The sequence below is a fragment of the Chelonoidis abingdonii genome, chromosome 2 (genome assembly GCF_003597395.2).
Source record: "Chelonoidis abingdonii isolate Lonesome George chromosome 2, CheloAbing_2.0, whole genome shotgun sequence".
Lineage (NCBI taxonomy): Eukaryota > Metazoa > Chordata > Testudines > Testudinidae > Chelonoidis > Chelonoidis abingdonii.
The window spans coordinates 13,522,341-13,543,146 of NC_133770.1; the positions used below are offsets into that span (position 1 = coordinate 13,522,341).

Here is a 20,806-nt window from a genome sequence, read left to right on the forward strand (position 1 = left end):
TGGTGGAGACAGAGGAGAAAGTACTGACCTAGCAGTGCGTTGGCTCCAGATAGGAGCACAAGGCACAGTGTGAGAGGAGCAGCTGAACTGAAATAAGGAGAGAGCTAAATTTGAGCTTTGCTGACCAGGCAGTGAGGCCCCTCCCAAGAGGATGGGCTACATCATTCACTCAGTGGCACTGTGGCAACAGTTCTGCATTGTTTGGTCAGTGCTGGTCAAGCCAGTAACTTCAACCAGACATGCCTGCATATATCTGATGGCAGAAGCTGGGCCTAAGTGTTGAAAAAACATACAATCTACTAGTGGCTTTAAGGACCTTGGAACTGGTGGTAAGCAAAAGCTATTTGGTTTCATCTCACTCTCTTGAAGTATCATGCTGTTCAGCGACAATCACAGACTGCTATCAGAAAAGAAAAACAGGAGAAGTAATTCTTCTGCTCTACTCAGCACTTATAAGGCCTCAGCTGGAGTACTGTGTCCAGTTCTGGGCACCACATTTCAGGAAAGATGTGGAGAAACTTGAGAGGCTGCGGAATCTCCATCACTGGAGGTTTCTAAGGACAGGTTAAACAAACCACCTGTCAGGAATGGTCTAGTTATTGCTTAGTCCTGCCTTGAGTGCAGGGGACTGGACAAGATGACCTCTCAAGGTCCCTTCCAGTCTTACCCTTCTATGATTCTATGAAGGGCATGAGATCCCTCATTATCTGCAAGTCAGTAGCTTGCACGCACTGTGCTGCAGCAATAGATGCAAAATGGAGAGATGAATGGCAAACTTCTCTGCTCCTGATGACTGTTTTGCCACTCAAAGAATCTTTAAGCCTCTCCCTTCCAGAGTTAATTTTCCAAGCAACTCTCAATAGTGGCAGCAAACCTACAATAAAACCTCTATGTCTGCTACTGTTTTGCCTCCAGATAAGAAGTGCTGGCACCTTTTTCTCTCTCCAGAGCTGGTTTTTGTTTCTGAATGGCAATCAGGGTTTGTGCTTGCCTTGCAATAACATTGGAACTAGGACTCCGAATCACCCACAGGTTAAATGCAGTAAGAGTTCATGGGAGATTCTGTGTCTTACCAAAAGCTTCTGCCATGAGCTTCAAGAGATGCTCTGTCTCCAGTGAAAAGACAATGCAGGTCCCACTGAGAAATCCAACTTCAATAGACTTAACACCCCAGGTTCTAGTCAAAGCACAACCTAGGGGAGAGAGGGATGTGGCAGGCTGACTAATGACTAATTCAACTTGACAGTCCTGCTGGTGGTACTGAGGGACCTCTGTGGGGAGAAAAACCTGTCCTTCTCTCCCCCACAGAGCGTGAGACCACAGCATTAATAAGTATGTTGAATAACCTATAAAAGGACAAGGGATGGTGCGATATCTGTAAAGTCCATCCAAGTTAGTGTACTTGGCACTCACAAGACAACCAGTGAGTCAGCATCTTTCAAGAATAGTGATTCAGGTAGGTTGCTTTAATGGCAGGGAGACCCACAGAACATCCAAAAGGCCAAATGTGGTCCAAAGAGTTAAAACAATGCAGCCTACAAACACCCTCTCTTTTAATATGGCAGCGAAGCCTACGGATGCTCAGGGATCTACAGCCCAGTGCATGAAATCCTGGCTCCACTGAAGCCAAACGGGAAAATCCCATTGCCTTCAATGGGGCCAGGATTTCATCCAGTGACTCACTGGCTTTGCTTCTCTGTTGCATTTCTTTCCCCCTCTCCTTGTCTGCAGGGTATCTATATAGCATGCAGGCTCTTCAGGGAGAGGTATTCCTCCCACGCGGCGTAAATGAGGAGGAACTCCATTAAAGTCAGTGGAACTACACGGATGTAAAATTGGTGCACAAAAGAGGAAAATCAGCTCCTTTGCATTACATTTCTGTAAAACATCATAAACACTACAAGCCTTTCACTAATTGCCAAGAAATTCCCATCCTGGAGATCATAGTGAATGAAACAAATCCCTGAAGAATCTAGGAACTAATGGCTTTTTTATCTTAAGTCCTCAATGAGATAATTCTTTGTTTAAAGGACTCTCACATCAGGGTAAACCAGGCGTAATTCCATGGAGTTATACAGATGTAAAGTCAGTGAGAGGAGACTGACTCAGTGCCCTGTTCATAGTGCAGTTTTGCATCCCCGCACACACATACAAATACCCCAACTGAGACAGACAAGTGCATCTTTGTTGTGGCTAGATAATTAATCACTTTTAAAATGTAAAGGATACTGTTGGAGTTTCTGCCTCTGGCTCATGGAATTGTTCTTGGCTATGATTTTCTTCAGGCCTGAAATCCAGTGGTTGGCATCATCTTCAGAACTGGCGATGAGATCCAGGTTTTTCCGTTGGTCTTTAAAGATGATGGAAAAACAGCGATGCTCAGGGACATCTTTGGCATACTTTTCCATCCCCTCTGTCTTGTGACCAGGCCTCACATCCCGAATATCTTCAATGGAGACTGTGGAAACAAAGGCTCCTGCTGTCAACTGGGGTGGGGGGAGAGGGTTAGCCAGTCTTATCTCTGCTCTGAGGCACATATTAACAAATAACTCTATTTTCCTTTTCCAATAACCATTCCCTGCAAGGCCCAAAGGACTTTTCCCCCCACCTCTCGCAAACAGAATGATCAAAAGGAGGGAGCAGCAGTATCAAGAGAGGAGGAAGCTCTCCTTTGTTCTTCACTTCTAACATCATTTTAACAAATACACAGGACTCATAGTGGAAGTAGCAAAGTGAGACTAGCGATGTCTACAGTTTCGAGCCCTGGAATCTATTCCTGACTCTGCTATTGACTTGATGTGCGATCTTGTCATTAAGCCAAGATTTTTCAAACAAAAGTAATTATTTTGGGTGCACAACCTGAAACACATTTACAGGGGCTAATTTTCGGAGAGAAGATGCTCATCACATTCTGAAGTTTACTCTCTAGGTGTCTCAAATGGTGCCCAGAAACAAACACCCAAAATCACTAATAAGGACTCTCACATGCCTTTGATACCCCATCAGTGTATAACAATATCTCAGCCTGCTAATCATATCAACTTCATCTACTCTTATCACATTAGAATTGCTTAAAAAAACCAACCCTAATTAAAGCAGAGGGTCTAATCTTCAATGGGAGAAGGATCAGGGCCAGAACACTGGTTTCTTCTGTCAATACTGTCTGCCTTCTGTTTGAAAACTATGAAAAGGGAAAGCACTTTGGGCTAGATTCTCTTCTCACACTGATGTAAATCAAGAGTCCCACTAGTGTTAAATTGGTATAAGTGGGAGGAGAATCAGGCCCATTTTCTTGTTTGTTCAAGATAAAGCGTCAAAGCAGTTGGCCAAAACTGGCAATAACAGGCCAAATTACGGGTCTCAGCCACGCCCTTGCTACTCCAGTCAGATCATCAAGGACAGATTTGATCCCATTTGCTGTAGGGAATTAGGACCCTCAGTTCAAATATAAACCACACAATCTGATCTGTGTGGCATCCTCTGGGAGAAATTGGCCTCAGCTTTAGAAGCTAAATCCATGCCAAATAATCAAGGTGGATATTGGAGAAAACCTACATAAACAGAGAAACAGACGCCTGTTCAATATATGGACAGAAACTTACTTTATTAAACAAATCTGTGTGACCCAAGGCCCTAAGCGCTGACTAACTGCTCTAGGGAGGGAGAGAGCTGCAGGGGATGCTGGGTCAGAGGAAAGGACCTAGTTTATCTATTTTATTTATGCTGGACTGTTTTGGTTTGGAGAAATAAACCCATCCTGAAGAAAAGAGCTGACATTCTGCTGCTATTAGGAAATTTATCTGATACTCTGGCTGGTGAGTTGGCCCACCAGTTTCTATGTGGAGGAAATGCCATGGATTAAATCTGGGCTAAGCCTGTGCCCTACTACTTAGCTACGTCCTCAGCTGCTCCACCCCATATGAACCAGTGGCTGGGCAGCAGTAGAGCACAGACCAAACTTACTCCTAACGTGTCACTGCAGAAGTTTTAACTGTCGATTCCTAGATGTTTAGGGCTTAGGAAAGGATGGCTGCTTGTGCAAAGAATAAATAAAACTTCAGAAGTTTTTAATCCAATAGGAAATCTAGAACCGATTCTCTGGAACCCATGGTCCAAAACCCATGGTCTAGCACAGTGGTCGATACTAGAGGATCTCCCAGGCAATCGTGATCTCCGGTGGGGTAGCGGGGCTGCTGCTAAGGCAGGCTCCCTCCCTGCCCCAGCCCTGGAAGCGGCCAGCGTGGCCCTGCAGCCCCACTAGGGGCAGGGGTCTCCCTTCACGCGCTGCTCCTGCCTGCACACATCGCCCCCGCAGCTCCCATTGGTCAGGAATGGGGAGCTGTGGCCAATGGGAGCTGCGAGACAGTGCTTGCAGAGAGGGGCAGTGAGTGGAGCCACATGCCCCCCGCCTCCTCCCACACCCAGAGGCTGCAGGGGCACGTTGGCCCCTTCTGGGAGCAGCACTGGGCCGGGGTAGGCAGGGAGCCTGCCTTAGCAGCAGTCACGCTGCACCACCAACTGGGAGCTGCCAGAGGTAAGTGCTGCCCAGTGGGAGGCTGCACCCCAACTCCCAGCCCTGAGCCCCCTCCAAGAGCCAGCACCCCAAACCCCCTCCTGCACCCCAACCCCCAGCACTGATCCCTCTCCCAGAGCCAGCACCCCATATCACCTCCTGCACCCCAACCCCCCCTCCTGCTCCCAAAGCCCCAGCCCTGCCCTGCCTCCCAGAGCCAGCACCCCATACCCCCTCCTGAACCCCAACACTCTGCCCCAGCCCGGATCCCCCTCCTGCCCCCAAACTCCTTCCCAGAGCCAGCACCCTGTATCCCCTCCTGAACCCTAACCCCCTGCCCCAGCCCTGACCCCCCCTCCCAGAGCCAGCACCCCATACCCCCTCCTGCACTTCAACATTACCCCAGCCTAGAGCCCTCTCCTGCACCCAAACTCCCTTCCAGAGCTTGCACCCTTCACCCCTTACTGGACCCCAACCCCCTGCCCCAAGCTCAGCCCAGACCCCCCTCCCACACTGCAAACCCCATGGTCCCAACCCCAGAGCCTGCACCCCGTCCCGAACTCCAATCCCCTACCCCAGCCTGGTGAAAGTGAGTGAGGGTGGGAGAGAATAAGTGATGGAGAGGGGAAGGAATAGAGAGAGTGGGGTGAGGCTTTGGGGGAGGGTGGGCCTAAGGGGTGGGGTAGATCCTGGGTTGCCCTTAAAAATTCAAAAAGTGATCTTGGACGTAAAAAGGTTGGAGACCACTGGTCTTGCAAGATGAGTCCATTGGGGGTGGAAACAGGTGAAGGACTTAAAAACTGTCCCTGAAAAGACTCTATGGTACACTGCAAGGGCTACCTCTGATACAAGGGGGATTGGGTAGAGAGAGCTGCTCTGGTTAGAGAAGGTAAGAGGGAGGGTGAGGACAGGATATAAACTGATTACTCCTGAAGGAATTCTGCACCACTGTGTGTGCACAGAATTCATGTCCCACGCAGATTTCTTTGCTTCCATGCAGAAAAATGACTTTCTGACAGCGAAGCTAAGGGAAGCTGCAAGAGCATTCACATGCCCCTCCCCAGCAGCGTGAGCCTGTCCTTTTTGGCATCCAGAGCAGTTGGCAGAGAAGTAAATCACTGCAGTGGGGTGGGGCTGGAGATGCACCTGCCTGTCCAGGTCAGACCCATCTCCCATCCACCCAAACCCAGAACCCAGCCCCGCCAGCCAAGCCTCACTCCACACACCCAGAACCCCACAAACGAACCCTCACACCTGAACCCCCACCATACCGAGTCCCTCCTCCTGCACTTGGCCCTCCCCAGTCCCACCCCAGCCAGTGGCTCCTACCTGCAGCGGGCTCAGCTGCTAGTTCTGGTTGGGCTCGGGGTGGGGAAGGAGCATGCTTCCCCTGCATGGAGCAGCCATGGCCAGCTCAGACCCACCCCTAGAAACCTACCCTGGCTCTGCACTTGCCCACACTTTCTTCCCCCATCAGTCCTCAGCCACAAGATGAGGGGTCACTATATGGGAAGCTGCTCCTCTGTCTGCCCAACCCCAGGGCATCTGCATCCCCCCATACCGAGATCCCCACACTGAGCCCCAAGCATCTCACCCCTGGACCTTCATCCCTGCATCCAGACCACTAGCTGCTGAGTCCCTCCCCCTTAAATCCAGACCACCACAGACCACCACCCACTGAGCCCCCCATACTAGAACCTCTATACTGACGAGCACCATCCCCTATGCACCTGGACAACCTACAAGCCCCCTCACACCCAAACCCCGACCCCACTGACCCCAACCAGCTGCATTCAGACCCCTACCCCACCAAGTCCCACTCCCCCAGGACCCAGACCCCCCTGCTGAGCCCCAACCACCTTCAACTGGACCCCCCTGCAGAGTCCCTTTGCCCCGGCACCTGGAACCTCCTCAATGAGCCTCTGTGCACCCACATCCCCCTGCACCCAGACTCCCACACAGCGCCTCCCACACCCAGATTGCCCCACACAGAACCATCTCACCCCACACCTGGATCCCCCACACTAAGCCCCTCCACACTTGGATCCTGTCGGGCTGAGTCTGCCTGCCCACACCTGATGCAACTGGTGTGGCGCTACTAACCCTGGTGAGTGCTTCACTGCCTACTCCTGAGAGAATTCTGCATCAAAAAAATAAAATTCTGTACACAATGTTTTAAAATTCTGCAAAAATCTGCAAATTGTATTTGTCAATAAATAAATGTGGAGGTTCCAGCATGGCAGTGGGGAGTACAGGCAGCTGGCTGCACGGAGGTGGGAGATCACTCTGCAGCCCTCTCCATCCCCACCTCCATCCCCAGACACAGGCCTCTGAGGCAGGCCAGGCCCAGCCCTTGTCCTGTGTCAGGGTTGGGTGGAACCTCACTGGCGGATCTGTCTTCCACGACAGGGGATGGAGTCAAAAGAGTTGCTCTGGTTAGAGAAGGTAAGTGGGAGGCTGGGGACAGGATACTGGTCAACATATAAACTCATTACTCCTGAAGGAATTCTGCACCACTTTAAGTGCACACAATTCATGTCTCGCACAGATTTCTTTGCTTCCATGCAGAAAAATGACATTCTGACAGCGAAGCTAATGGAAGCTGCAAGAGCAGCCACACGCCCCTCCCCAGCAGCACAGGCCCATCGTTTTGGCAGCCAGCAGAGATCTCCTAGCTCCATGAAGCCAGTGCTCCCTACTGCCATGCTGGAGCTTCCACATTTATTTATTGACATATAACATTTGCAGACTTTTACAGTATTGTGTGCAGAATTTTTAAGTTTTTGGAGCAGAATTCCCTCAGGAGTAACTAATTAAGCAAGAGCTCAAGAGACAGCTTGTGAGTGTGGACATTTTTAAAAGACATTTATTGGGCGGATGGGGATTTTTTAAAAAAGCTTTATACAGCTCAAAGAATGCATTCATCTCTAACAACAAGAGCTAAAGCCAAAGCAACTGGGCTGGTCTATTTCCAAATATTATCTCTTTGCTCCCATTGGAAAATCTGAGACCAGGCCTAGTGCAAAAACATTATCAGCTGCCACAGAATAGGGAGGCTACTGCACATGAACAGCTAAGGCTGAGCCCCAAACTAAGCAAACACTGTATAGCAGGGACACACAGATCAGCTAACAGTGAAAAGTAATCAGAAACAGAGACGTTTATAGCAGAGGAACAAAAATGGGACAAATTTAGCAAACAGATAGACCTAATGAAAGTTCATGGAGATGCATGGGTGTAACTGAGAACAAAACAGAAAGTTTATCACTGCTTCCTGCTTTGCCTGGATGTTAATATCTGCTAAAGAGTTGATTTGTATATAGGCAAATGCCTGCAGCAAAACACAGGGAGACTTGCATAGTTCTGGCCCTGGGCAGTACCTGGTTTACAATGGCGCCAGTGGCACCACGGAGCTGGGCCCATCCTTAGAAGGGACCCCGGCCTGCTCTGCTTGCACTGCACCCTAAGACCCCACCAGCCCGCAGGCTCCCCCTTGCTCCTTTTGGCCTGCCTGCCAGCTGGCAGAGGGCTCCTCTTCACCCCCTGACCCTACCCACCAGCTCCTCTCTGCCCCCTGGCCAGACCCCAGTGTACCTCCGGCTCAGGGCAGTCTCTGCTTCCCATCACCTGTGGGACCCCACCTGCCTCCCCGGAGCTGAGCCACCTGGGACTGGTACAGAAGCCTGGCCAGTCTCAGCCAGTTGTAGGAGGGAGACAGTATGGCAGGGTTCGCTGGGCCCCTCCATGCAAGTGGGTCCTGAGGGAGCCTGTCCGGGACAGTCCCTGGTCTAGCTGATCGCACCACTCCCGAGGGGCCGGAGTGATTCCCCACCCTGGGACCAGCACTGGTTGTGGCTGGCGGCTCAGCCCGACAGACACAGTCGCCTCCCAGCAGGGCCGATGAGTGCGGCCTGGAGGCAGACCTTGGGGGAGAGGGCATGAGGTGGAGGATGCTGGGCTGTGAGGGGACAGGGAAGATCTCTGTGTGTTGGGGCACTAGGGAATGGGGGTTCTGTGGAGGGCAGGCTGGGCAGTTGTGGTGGGGCTGTGGGAAGGGGGGCACTGAGCAGGGGTGGTGTTGACCAGGGCAGTGTGCATTTGTGGCAGGACCTGGGGTGTGTGTGATGGGCATAGCGGGTCTGGGGGGGCTCTGGTCTTAGGGAAATCACGGGGGGAGGGTTCTGGTGTTCGGCAGGGGGGATGTGTGGCATGGCATGGCCGGCCCCTGAGGGGAAGGGGCATGCTGGCAGCACAGGACCAGGCAGGCCACTGTGCATCTGGCAACTGCCTGTTTGTAAATAGTGCCCTCACACTGGGCTTGGTGGAGCAGGGCCGGCCCTGCCATACCATGTCCCTGTCCAGCCCCTCGCTCCAGGGACTGACTCCCCCACGCCATGCTCCATTACCCCCATGGGAGGCCCACAAATATGTTTGGAGCCAGGCCGAAGAAAGGTTAATCCGGCCCTGGCCCCAGGACATCAGTTCAAACAGATAATCTGCTTTAAATGTAAACCCTAACTTTTTACAGATTAACACTCATGTGTAGACAAGCCCTTAGTCTCCACACACCCCTGTGCACCAGGCTTTATTATCCCTTCTTTTCAGGTGGCTAACTTCAGGAACAGAAAAGTTAAGTGATTCAGTATGATCACACAGCACATCAGTGTCAGGGTTGGAAATGGAAACCAGGTGTCACCTAATGTAGCTGCCAGATAACATTCCTCTCCCTATTAATTAGCTGACAGTACTATGTGGTATTCAGTGACATTGAGTTATTCTCACACACTGTAATTGACTCAATGAATCAGATCTGTTTACTGCCAGGAAATGTAAATGAGAGGTTTATCCACATGCTAATAGCTAGCCACCGTATTTGCATAAAGAACTGTCTGTCAAGGTAGAGCTCACCGTTCTTTATCCAACTGCCTTTCAGTTTAAGCTCTCAAAGATCTGTCTGGCACACTGTCAAGAGCAGATTCCAGACACTATCCAACCACAAAGCCACAGCATCAGCTAGGACATCTGCAGTGAGAGAGCCTGCATATCACAATAAACACAATGTGCTGGGCACAAGAAGCCTCAACATTATTCTGTTTAACAGGTTAAAACAAGGCAACGTAGTTTCTTTCAGCTGCACTGCAGGTGATTAACAATTCAGGGCTAAAAGCTAAAATGATTTTATGACTTCTGCAACCAACTCAGCCTAGAATTCAACAAATCTCCCTTCACAGAGAAGGTCCAGGGTTGTAAAACGCTGCTCCTCATTGTGAGATGATCTAAGATGTACACACGTTTTACAAGACTCTGGTGCATACATTTTAAGCATATTATAAGATTCCCTCTATAATCCATTCATCTAGATTTTCATGTCATGCTCAGCACCACAGTATGGGAGACCTGTTTAGACTGCCTTCAGAATCCCTTAGTTCTATTTTTAGGCTCACACCCACTTACCACTCCTGCCCCCAGAGGTGAAAGTATGCCCTGGTGCGCCGTACCGAGGTGGATCAGCTTCCCCTGGCAGCAATTTAAAGGGCCTGGGGCTCCCAGCAGCAGCTGGAGCCCCAGGACCTTTAAATTGCCGCCAGAGCCCTGCTGCTGCTACCCCAGGGCTCGGGCAGGCTCCGGGGATGATTTAAAGGGCCCTGGGCGGTAGCTGTGGCTGGAGCCCCAGGCCCTTTATATTGTCACTAAAGCCCTGCTGCCAGAGCCCTGGGGAAGTGGCAGCGGGGCTGCGGCAGTGATTTAAAGGGCCTGGGGCTCCAGCCGCTGCTACAGGGGTGGTAGTGGCAGTCGGAGCCTGGGCCCTTTAAATCACCACCCGGGCCGCAGGGCTTGGGTGGCAATTTAAAAGGCCCAGGGCTCCCACTGCCGCTACCCTCTGGGGCTCTTTAAATCGCCACCCTAGCCCCGCTGCTGGAGCTCTGGGGTAGTGGCGGTGGGGCTCTGGCGGTGATTTAAAAGGCCAGGGGCTCCTGGCTGCTGCTACTGCAGCGGAGCCCTGGGACCTTTAAAGCTCCACCAGAGCCCCTGGGGTCCTGGGATAGCGGCGGCAGCAGCAGGGAGCCCCCTCTGATGGTGATTTAAAGTGCTCAGGGCTCCACAGCAATAGCAGCAGTTGGAGCCCCGGGCCCTTTTAATCACCCCTGGGGCTCCCAGCTGCCTCTGCAGCTGGTAACTCCAGGAGTGATTTAAAGGGCCCAGGGCTCTCAGCTGCTGCTACCATAGCCCCATCCCCTTTAAATCCTGATTTAAAGCACCCTGGAATTTAAAGGCCCCGCCTCTTCCAGTAGAGGCCATGCCTCTTCTGGTTGAGGCCCCGCCCCTCCTAAGGACTCTGAAGTACCGATAAGTCCTTTAAGTTACTTTCATCCCTGACTGCCCCTTACACATAGCCTCTGAATTTGGCCCTAAAACATGACACAGGTGGCCTGTCACAATCCCCGCAGAACGTGTGCCAAGGAGAATAGTGACAATATCTTGCCAGCAGACTGTCCAGCAGGCAAATATCCCAAGATACGCAATAAGCTTAAAATGCAAAGCGGGGCAGGTCTGCATTTGATAAAACTTGAGAGACTTTGGTAAACACTCATTATCAATAGACTTATCAGTCAGATGGTTTTGTTTTCACAGTGACTTGAGCCTTCCATAATACATTCCCATCAGCAAATATTTTCAGAGACAAAGACTTCTGGCTGTGGAGCCAAAATTCCTGAAAAACTGTACAGCCAATCGGGGGGAGAAGTGGTCATTTCAATGGATTGGTTGTTGGGTGTACACTTCTGGCATGTGACCCCTCTCTTTGCATCTCTCCACTGGCTCCCTAGTCTGGATCACAGCAAATATGAGCTACTTCTCTTCATGATTAAGGCCCTTCACAGCCTAAACCCACCCTACCTCTCAGCTCTTGTTCAGTAGTGAAAGGTCAACTACAGCCTCTGAATCCCTCATGCTACCCTCCATCGCCCACTTGTTAAATTTTCAATCAAGCACCTTGTGCTTTCTCCTCTGTTGCCCCGCATGCTTGAGAGGAGCTCCCTGTAAACACCTGTAAAACTAATGCATGATCCTCCTTCAAAACCCTCCTTTAAGCTCTCCTTTTCCATAAAGCCTACAAAGATCTTGACAACAATTAGGCTGTTGGTAAGCTGAGTCCACTGTGCATCATGCAGACCAATATTATCTCACCGTTTCCTTATATTCCCTCATCTGTCTGTCAGTATCTATCTGTTTGACATCTCTTGTGTTATACAGGACTTGCACTGTAAGCTTGTTTTGTTCTGTTTGTGTACAGTGCCTAGCACAGTAGAGTCCTAGCACATGACTGGGGCTACTAGATGATACAACGGGGGGGGAAGGATAGCTCAGTGGTTTGAGCATTGGCCCCCTAAACCCAGGGTTATGAGTTCAGTTCTTGAGGGGGCCATTTAGGGATCTGGGGTAAAATCAGTACTTGGTCCTGCTGGTGAAGGCAGGGGAGTGGACTCCACAAACCTTCAAGGGCCCTTCCAGCTCTGTGAGATAGGTATATTTCCATAGTAATAATTATGTTGACTTCATTGCCCTAAGCATTTCATTCATTGACTGGCAAAGACTAAGCTTGGCACCATATCACACCCTTCCCTTTCTTTCTACAGTAAATTTAGATGGGTTGATGCATCAGAGATTCAAACATTGCATCCGCTTGGTAAAACCAGTAACCCTGATTTGTAACCCTTTTAACTTTTTGAAAGGGTTTTAAAGGAAACCCCTAAACTCCCATAATAACTCAGTCATGAACAGCTTTCTGATAAACACTGATCATACAGTCCATCAGTGGATCCGTTTTTGCACTAATCATGCACTATGCCCAAACTATATAAAAACACATCCTTTATACAGCTGGAAGTTGAAGTCGGCAATGTTCAGCTGGAAATGAGGCATTTTTTAAACAGTGGGGGTAATTAGCTGTTAGAACAGATCCCCCAGGGATGTGGTGGATTCACCATCCTTTGGAATCTTTAAATCGGGATTGGATGTTCTTCTAACGAGTACATTCTATTTTAACCACAAGTTATTGAGCTAGATGAGAAATCACTGGGCGAAATTCTTTGGCCTGTGCTATGCAGGAGGTCAGGCTAGTGGATTATAATGGTCCTTTCTGGCCTTAAAATCTATCACTTCTAATGGCTGGTATAAACAGACTTCACTGGAGCTATCCTGATTTACACTAGCTAAGCATTTGGTCCCTTGTGTGTTATTCCCATTGGAATCAATGGCAACTGTAGAGACTCAGGAACTTTGAAAATTAGAACACATATTTAGGCAGCCACATTTTCACCAAATTTTACAGTAAACCTTCTGCAAACCCATATGGAAAAATGCTGTAGAAATTAACAGGGACTAAACAGGGACTAAACTTTGCTGCTTTGACAGATCCAGACTAACACGGCTACTCCTCTGATATGGGGACTAAACAGAAACCAAGGAAAATAACAAGGTTCTCTAGAATTACTCTGCATACCTAAAGAATTTGAAAAGGAATGAGATCTTTTCAGTAGGTTTTAAACCATGCATGGGATTCAGTAGCCAGTCTAAAGGATGGCTCAAACATTCTATCGGAAAGTTACCATTTTGTATTCAATTCTATAAGGCTTTTCAATAAGGGTAAATAGGGATAATACTTATCTACTACACAGGTGTTGAGAGGATTAAGGAGTAATACTACTCTGGACTTGTAGAACACCTTCCAATTAAAGACTGTAAAATGCCTTACAGACCTGAAGCCCCACAATACCCCTGTTATTATTCCTATTTTATAGAAGACGGAACTGAGACATGGAGAGGTCAATGCCTTGTCTATACTCAAAGAGTTGCTCTGGTTAAAGTAAATTGATTTAAATTTGATCTAGTTAAACTGGTGAAAATTCCTATGGTAGATGCACTTAAAATGTTTTAAGCTGTGCTTAAATCAGTTTAGCTTGCAACAGTAAGTTACTTTTTAAATCGAATCTATTACTCTGATGTTCTAGAGCTGATCGGAAAATTAAAACGTTTCAGCAAAAATTTGAAAGCTAAAATTGTTAAGCCAAAATTAAAAATTTTCAATCAATGCCCAAACAATTTGATTTGAAAATGCTGCCATGATTGCTCATGGGAGTTATAGTTCATGTGCTCCATGTCCCAGTTTTCTTTTATGAGCTGGGCTCCCTAACTGGACTACATTTCCCATCTGGCTGAGCCACTGCAGTGTATGATGGGAGTCCCTGGTCATGTTGTATCATGGGAGATGTAGGCCATCTGGGGAATCCAACCCATAGAGGAGAATGGGGGAACAAGGTACCTGAACTACAACTCCCATGAGGCACTGAAGTGGCATTTCTTGATCAACATTTTTCAGCCAAAAATTTTTAGTTTTGGGGTGTTTACAAAAAGCCATTTTCCACAAAAAGCAGACATTTTTGGTGAAAAATATCATTTACTCAGAAAACAATTTCAATGTCAAGTTTTCAACCAACCCTAGTTTAGACACGGCCTTACTGAATTAATCTAAACCAAGTTAAGCAGGAACTACACTGGTTTAAGTGAGTCTAAATTAGAGATTTCCTCCATCTTAAGATGGATTAAAATTAATTTTAGTTAAAGCACTGCAACTTTTAGTATAAGAGATACGTGATTTGTAATGACAGGACAGAATCAGAGCTGGCAATAGGACAAATCTATCCTGAGGCCTTCGCCTGAGGAAAAGTGCGAGGTATTGTTCTGACTGGCTATTTGCCAGCTTCCCAAAGCAGACATTTCCTCTTGGCCATCTGTTAATCCTGTAATTTGAAGGACCCGTTATCAAGAGACCAGCCTAATCTCTCCCTTTTCCATTAAAAGCTGGGACCTGATGTTTGGTGGGTTTTTTGTTCCCAGACAGAAATCCTTCTCATAAGCAGAAGCCTGTGGGAGCAGATAAGTGACAGCAACAATACAGGCTCCATGCTGCCGCTGTAGTTGAATGACAAGTAACACAACACAGAGTAACAGATCTATAGGCCTGACCTCTCTGGAGTGAATAAAGCACACAGGGGGCTCCCGGCCGACCTGGCAACTTCCAAAGTGCACAAACAAGAAGCCCCCATGCTGTGTGTTGTGTGTGGAGGCCTGGAGCCTACTGGAGTAGTGTGGAAGCCTGGATACACCATATTGGCCCTATATCTGTGTTCCATCTCTAAGGTATGAACAAGGAGTCCTGCTCTGTCTGCTATATCTAATGCAGGCTGCACATCAAGGGGCCAGACTGTGAAAGCCCTGTGGATGGGTGCCCTCGCAGGGCAGGGAAGGTGCAGAGACACCTTCTCACCACATCCCCACCCCTGTGCTAGGTTGAAGACCAGTCATTGCTCCCACCTAGTGTCCCAGGACACAAGGCACCCCAATGGGGGCAGGCAACATGGCTCTGCCTCTCCAAATCGACCAGTGGACCAGACATGCTGCAAAGGAGTACAAAGGATGCACTATCCTAAGAAATGATGCAGCAGGCCTGCTCCATGCGTGCACTCCCTGAAGAGCTGAGCCGTTCCCTACTTCTGCCAGAATCACGTGGCTTCGGACCAACCCAACTGCAGGGCAGTTTACCACTGCGACCATCTGGCCCCAAGTGCAGGGGGCTTGAGACAGTGCAGCAAAAGCTATGACGAGGCTGGGATGTGCCTGGTGTCAGGGTTCATCGGGGTCACCACAGATCAATGTAGCACAGACCAGTCTCAGATAGGGATGATGATTCAGAGGAGGGTGTAAAACCTTATAATGCACTGGCCCGGGGGGGCTGAAACAGCCCTGGAAAAGGGCTGCCCTGGGAGCCAATACGTTAGGCTGATTGGGGAAGCAGCCACAGCTGGAGCCATGCCCCAGTCAGGCCATAGCTGGCCCTATAAAAGGCCAGTGAGCCAGGCACTGACAGAGTCTCTCTCTAGTTGTGGAGAGAGATGGGCCTGGGTGCCTGAGAACTGAGCAGGGTACCAAGAGCGGAGTAGGGCTGGGCGAAGGCCAGAGGAGCTGGGGAGCTCCAGCCAGGAAAACCCACAGGCTGCAGACCTTGCTAAAGGCCGGGAAGGGTAGTGGGGTTGCCGAGGTGCAGCCCACGGCAGGCAAAGGCAGCAGGTCCAAACCTCCATTGCTGATGATGAGTGGTTTACAGACTGCAATCCACCCCAGAGAGTGGGGGCTAGATGATGACTGGCAGTAGCCACTGAGGCAAGGTGGGGATAAGGGGTTGGGGGTTCCCCTGGATGGGCAGACCCAGAGTGTGGGTTACTGCTGGGTCAGAACCCTGACATAGAGGGGCACTGGGGTCAGGGAGGGACATGGGGGCCAGCGGCAGGTGAGACATCAGCCAACAGAGGGCGCTTTGGAGCTGGAGAGCTAATTCTTGGGATGACCAGCAGGAGGTGCTGTGCTGGTGAGCTGTTGCCTTCCTCCATGCACCTAAACCTGAAACACTAATTCCTGAGGAAACAAATCTGGTTGAAGGGAAGGATGGCCTTGTGGGGCTAAGCTCACACTTGGGGATTTGACCACCAGGGCAGTCCCCCTGCTTCTGACACAGGCTTCCTCTGGCACTAGGGCCAAGTCACTCACATTCAGATTTTTTGCAGCGCCACAGCTGGCCTGGGGTTTGGAAGGTAGAGGTCAGCTCCTGGATTTCCCACACTCAAAGGTTCCAAGAACTTGGGCCTTATGAGTGGAGTGAACTCACACTTTCCAGGTAAATAGCTGAACTCAGTTCTGTCACTCCAGCCCGGCGTTTGCTTTTAATCCTAAACAAACTACTCACTGCTATCCACTATGCCTGAATGCTGCATCCAGTTCTGACACTCACCATTCCAGAAGGATGTTGATAAATTGGAGTGGATTCAGAGAAGAGCCACAAGAATGATTAAAAGATTAGAAAACCTGCCTTACAATGACAGACTCCCTGAGCTCAGTCTATTTAGCTTACCAGAGAGAAGGTTAAGGGGTTACTTAAACACATTCTATAGGAATTTACCTGGGGAACAAATATTTAATAATGGGCTCTTCAGTCTAGCAGAGAAAGATATAACATGAGCCAATAACTGGAAGCTGAAGCTAGACAAATTCAGACTGGACATAAGACACAAATTTGTAACAGTAGAGAAACTGATCACTGGAACAATTTTTTAAATCAAGATTGGATGTTTTTCTACAAGATATGATCAAGGAATTATTTTGGGAAGATGCTATAGCCTGTGTTATACAGGAGGTCAGACGAGATCAGTGGTTCTCAAACTGTGGTTTGGGACCCCAAAGTGGGTCATGACCCCATTTTAATGGGGTCACCAGGGCCAGCATTACACTTGCTGGGACCCAGGGCTGAAGCTGAAGCCTGAGCTCCACCTGCACCTGAGGCAATGGGGCTCGGACTACAGCCCCCTCTCCCCCCACCCAGGGCAGCAGAGCTCAGGCTCTGACCCCCCTCTTCCCCAGGGGTCATGTAGTAATTTTATTGTCAGAAGAAGGGTTGTGGTGCAATTAAGTTTGAGAACGCCTGGACTAGATGATCACAATGGTTCCTTCAGGCCTTGAAATCTATGAATTTATTATGCTAGCTACTAACCAAGAGGACTCTCTGCCAGTTCATTATATGAAGGAGAGATGGTGGTAACTAGAAATACAGTCCCATAGGGTCAAGGATGTTTCTCTCCATTCCAAGAACAGGCTGCAGGGAGCTTTCTAAACTCTCTCTCATTTCTGCCATCCAACACATACATCTGTTTGCTTTCAAAGCTGTGTGTCATACTGAGGAGAAAACACAACTCCCTCTCCCTGCTGCATTGAGGGAGCAGTTTCTGATGCCTGCTGCAGCTCTGCTTCTCGCCCTTGTACAGGGCAGTGCACAGGAAATCACTGGAGCTGCTTTCCAGTGAGATTTTGTAGTTAACGAGCAGGGGATGAGTCCTGGAGCCACAACGCCTTCAGGCTGCGAGCCAGCTCTCAGCAGCCTAGCAGCGCCAGGCTGGGGAAGTGCCAGGACAAGCCAAGAGAAACCCAGTATACTGCAGAAAGTGCTGCTGGGCTGGGCCAGCACTAAACTCCTGCCTCATTATGGTGCTAGGCCTGGGATCGACAGAGGATTGGAAGTCATAAAAGCCGAAGTCGTGGTCGTTTAGGGCCTTATCCCGCTACCACTGAAGTCAGAGGCAAAAGTGCTGTTAAATTCAGGAAGAGCAGTGTCAGATCCTATGAACACTTTAACAAAAGCATAAGGACTAGCCCCAGGGATCTTCCAAAATCCTGATGTGCGTCCAGGGCCCAGATTCTCAAAGAGATTTCAGTGCCTAACTCCCATTGAAATCAATGAGAGTTAGGTGCCTGAATATGTTTGAAAATCTGAGCCCAACTTTCTAAATTCCTGCTGTACTCTAGACTGGATAGGATATACTCCTTCATTTCCTGTCCTAGATGGCTGCATACAGTGTTTCAGTGTACTATGAAACACACACCGTGTGTCAAAATATCTGAGTAGCAGCTGACTACAGAAGATTATTAGCATTCAGGATTTTTCACCCCCTTCCTTCTTTCTCCTGCTCCTCATCCTCCATTCCCATCTCTCTCCCATGAGAGCTCTCATTGGGCATGTGTCTATATGAATTTACTAGCCCTCTGTGATGTTTATGATTGGTGTTACAGAAACGAATGAGAGGGTGATTGCAATGTAATCATTCCAGCTTAAAAGCAAAAACAGGTGAACCAGAATGCCTGGCACTGCGGGAGAGCTTGGGCATTACGGCCAGATTTACACCCATAATTAGGGCCAGTTTTTCAAAAGCACTCGGCACTAGTCAGCTCCCAGTGCGACACTCATGACCAGATTTCCAAAAGAGCCAAGCATCCAAGGTACTATGCTCCTTGGAAAATCTGGCCCTGTAGGCCTCACTGAACCATTATGGATCACATAAATCATTGGGCTCCTGTACTAGCTGGCTCCCAGATTAGCTCAAAAATGAGTTCTGTAAACAGAGACATCAGTCACTCAAGATGTCAAGCCAGCATCTTTCACAACTATTTTAAATATATAATCAGAACATTTAAAATGTATATTCTTCATTACCAGGAGGAGCAATTATAACCCACTGATGTGTGTTACAGATCCCACACTGTGCCTGACCCACATAGAGGATGTGAGTCTTTTACAGACCTCAGCTATAGCCTGGCTTTGCAGCTCAAGCTGTCAAGACTCACATTTTTCATCTAGAGGACCCCATTGGTGGCCATCACACAGTGGCTTAAAACAACATTATTTCTGTGTGACCTTACATCCAGTACCCACAATAGCAGGAAATCCCTCAAATCAGAAATATGACCTGTGTCCTGCTGAGAGAGGAACATGAGCATAATAACCTATCTCACTGTTCTTAGCTATGCTGCAGATAAGACTTGACGAGCTTCTGAAACCTCACAGCTTTCACATTACTGATTCTTTTTTCCTTCTAGAAAATGCTAGTCAGCTTGTGTGGATGCTAATCCTGGGATTTTACAGAGATTCCAAACTAAAATCCAAAATAAAAGTCAATTAAAAGCAAAATGTCAAGCACCTGACAGAACATCTTTGCCCTTGTGTTCCTTGTTAGCTTTTTATGTTCCATGATATCTTATTTTAAATGATGACTCTACTATGCATCTCCTTTCTGTTGAATCCTTTCCAATACCAGACCACCAAATGAAGGCAGCTGTAGCACGGTGCTTGGGAGAGGGAAACTACACCAGTTGAGTATAATCCACTATACACCCAGGGCCTTAAAACTAAAGTCAGTTTATGCTGTGATCAGGAAAATATACATTGATATGCTTGTGCAAGCCAAGATGCACACAGATGATGAATCAGAATCAAACTCAAACCATTACCAGCTATAACCCAGCTAGCACCACGAGGTAACCCACTGGGATGGAATGCAAATGCCGAACACAAAGACCGAACAGCAAAGCAGGCTGGGCTTCTGGTTATGGCTCCAGACTGGAATTCAAGAGATCTTGGTCCAGTTCCCAGCTCTGCTGCAAACTTCCAGTATGACTTTGAGGAAGTCACTGAATCTGTCTGTGCCTGAGCTCTCCCTTGTCTTGCCTATTTAAGCTCCTTGGGGCAAGGACATCTCTCACTAAGTGAGTGTACGGTACCTAGTATATGGGGACCTGATCTCGGTGGGGCTCTCTTGATGTTACCTGAATAGATCAGGCCATATAACATTGTGGATAGTTCGGTTAATCTATGTCATGTGTCCAGATATTATGGTGGTGGCTTACAGCATTAAAGAAACTAAATACAAGTAACTGAACAGATCAGATTCTAATACAGTTCCCTAAAACCCTTAAAAGCCCAGTGCATTCAGGGCCTCAGCAAGCCTGGAGAATACTCCCATGCATTACATTTGCCATTTCCTTTTCCCTGTGTGAACAGTATGCTATTTTAATTCACACCCTGGTTTGTCTTGTAACTAAACGTTATCTGGGCAAGGACTTTATGATAGTTACTTTCATTCACACCTATCACCTATATAGAATGGGACTGAACTGCAGAGAGAGAGAGAGTTAGCTAGGGCCTTTATTAATGATTAATTATTATCATGTCTATTACAGTGGTGACTGAAAGCTTCCACTGAGTTTGGACCCTGGTTATGCTAGACACTGTGCAAACACCTAATGAGACGGTCCCTGTTCTGAAGAGTTTACAGCATAAACAGGGTAGGAGAAAGGAAATATTATAATCCGATCCATTACAGATGGGAATGGAAGCATAGAGAGATTAAGAGATGCACACAAGGAGTCTATGGCAGAGCCAGGAATCGAAGCCAGATTGCTTGAATCCTAATCCAGTTCTTTAACAAGACCACATTTCCTTTCCAGGTCCCAGTCCTATCTGAACCCTCACTCAAGTGAGTAGCCCTTGCCCCGGGTGTAATCCCAGACACGACTCAAAGGAGTAAGAACTACTCACCTGAGATTGAAAGTCTGGGCCCTTAGCTTGGTTAGTTTCCATTGTAACAGGCAAACGTTATACAAACAACCTGAGCAATGTGACCTTGCACTGCAGCACACTATACAAATATATTTGGTATTATTCACCTAGAAGCTTATAAAACAAAGATTAGTGCAGGAGAATTGTATCAGACAAACCCACGGCCAGAGAAGGAGAGCAAAAAGAGACACAAATTGCTGTGTGAGCCAGTAAGCTCACATGCCTGATGTACTCCCCAAAGCACAGGCATGCGAGCTTATAGTTGTTAACAACCAGCCACCTTTTCCCCCAGCCTC

At 48.4% G+C, this 20,806-nt stretch overlaps 1 protein-coding gene across 2 annotated transcripts in view; it reads right to left on the minus strand.

The window, feature by feature from the left end:
• The window catches only part of PLCD1 (phospholipase C delta 1), a 107,727-nt gene that overhangs the window by 49,716 nt on the left and 37,205 nt on the right, over window positions 1-20,806 (minus strand). For both annotated transcript variants that reach the window (XM_032794638.2, XM_032794637.2), the window contains exon 3: window positions 2,230-2,458. In XM_032794638.2, coding sequence (XP_032650529.1) covers window positions 2,230-2,458 — 229 coding nt within the window. The remainder of the gene's footprint in view (window positions 1-2,229; window positions 2,459-20,806) is intronic.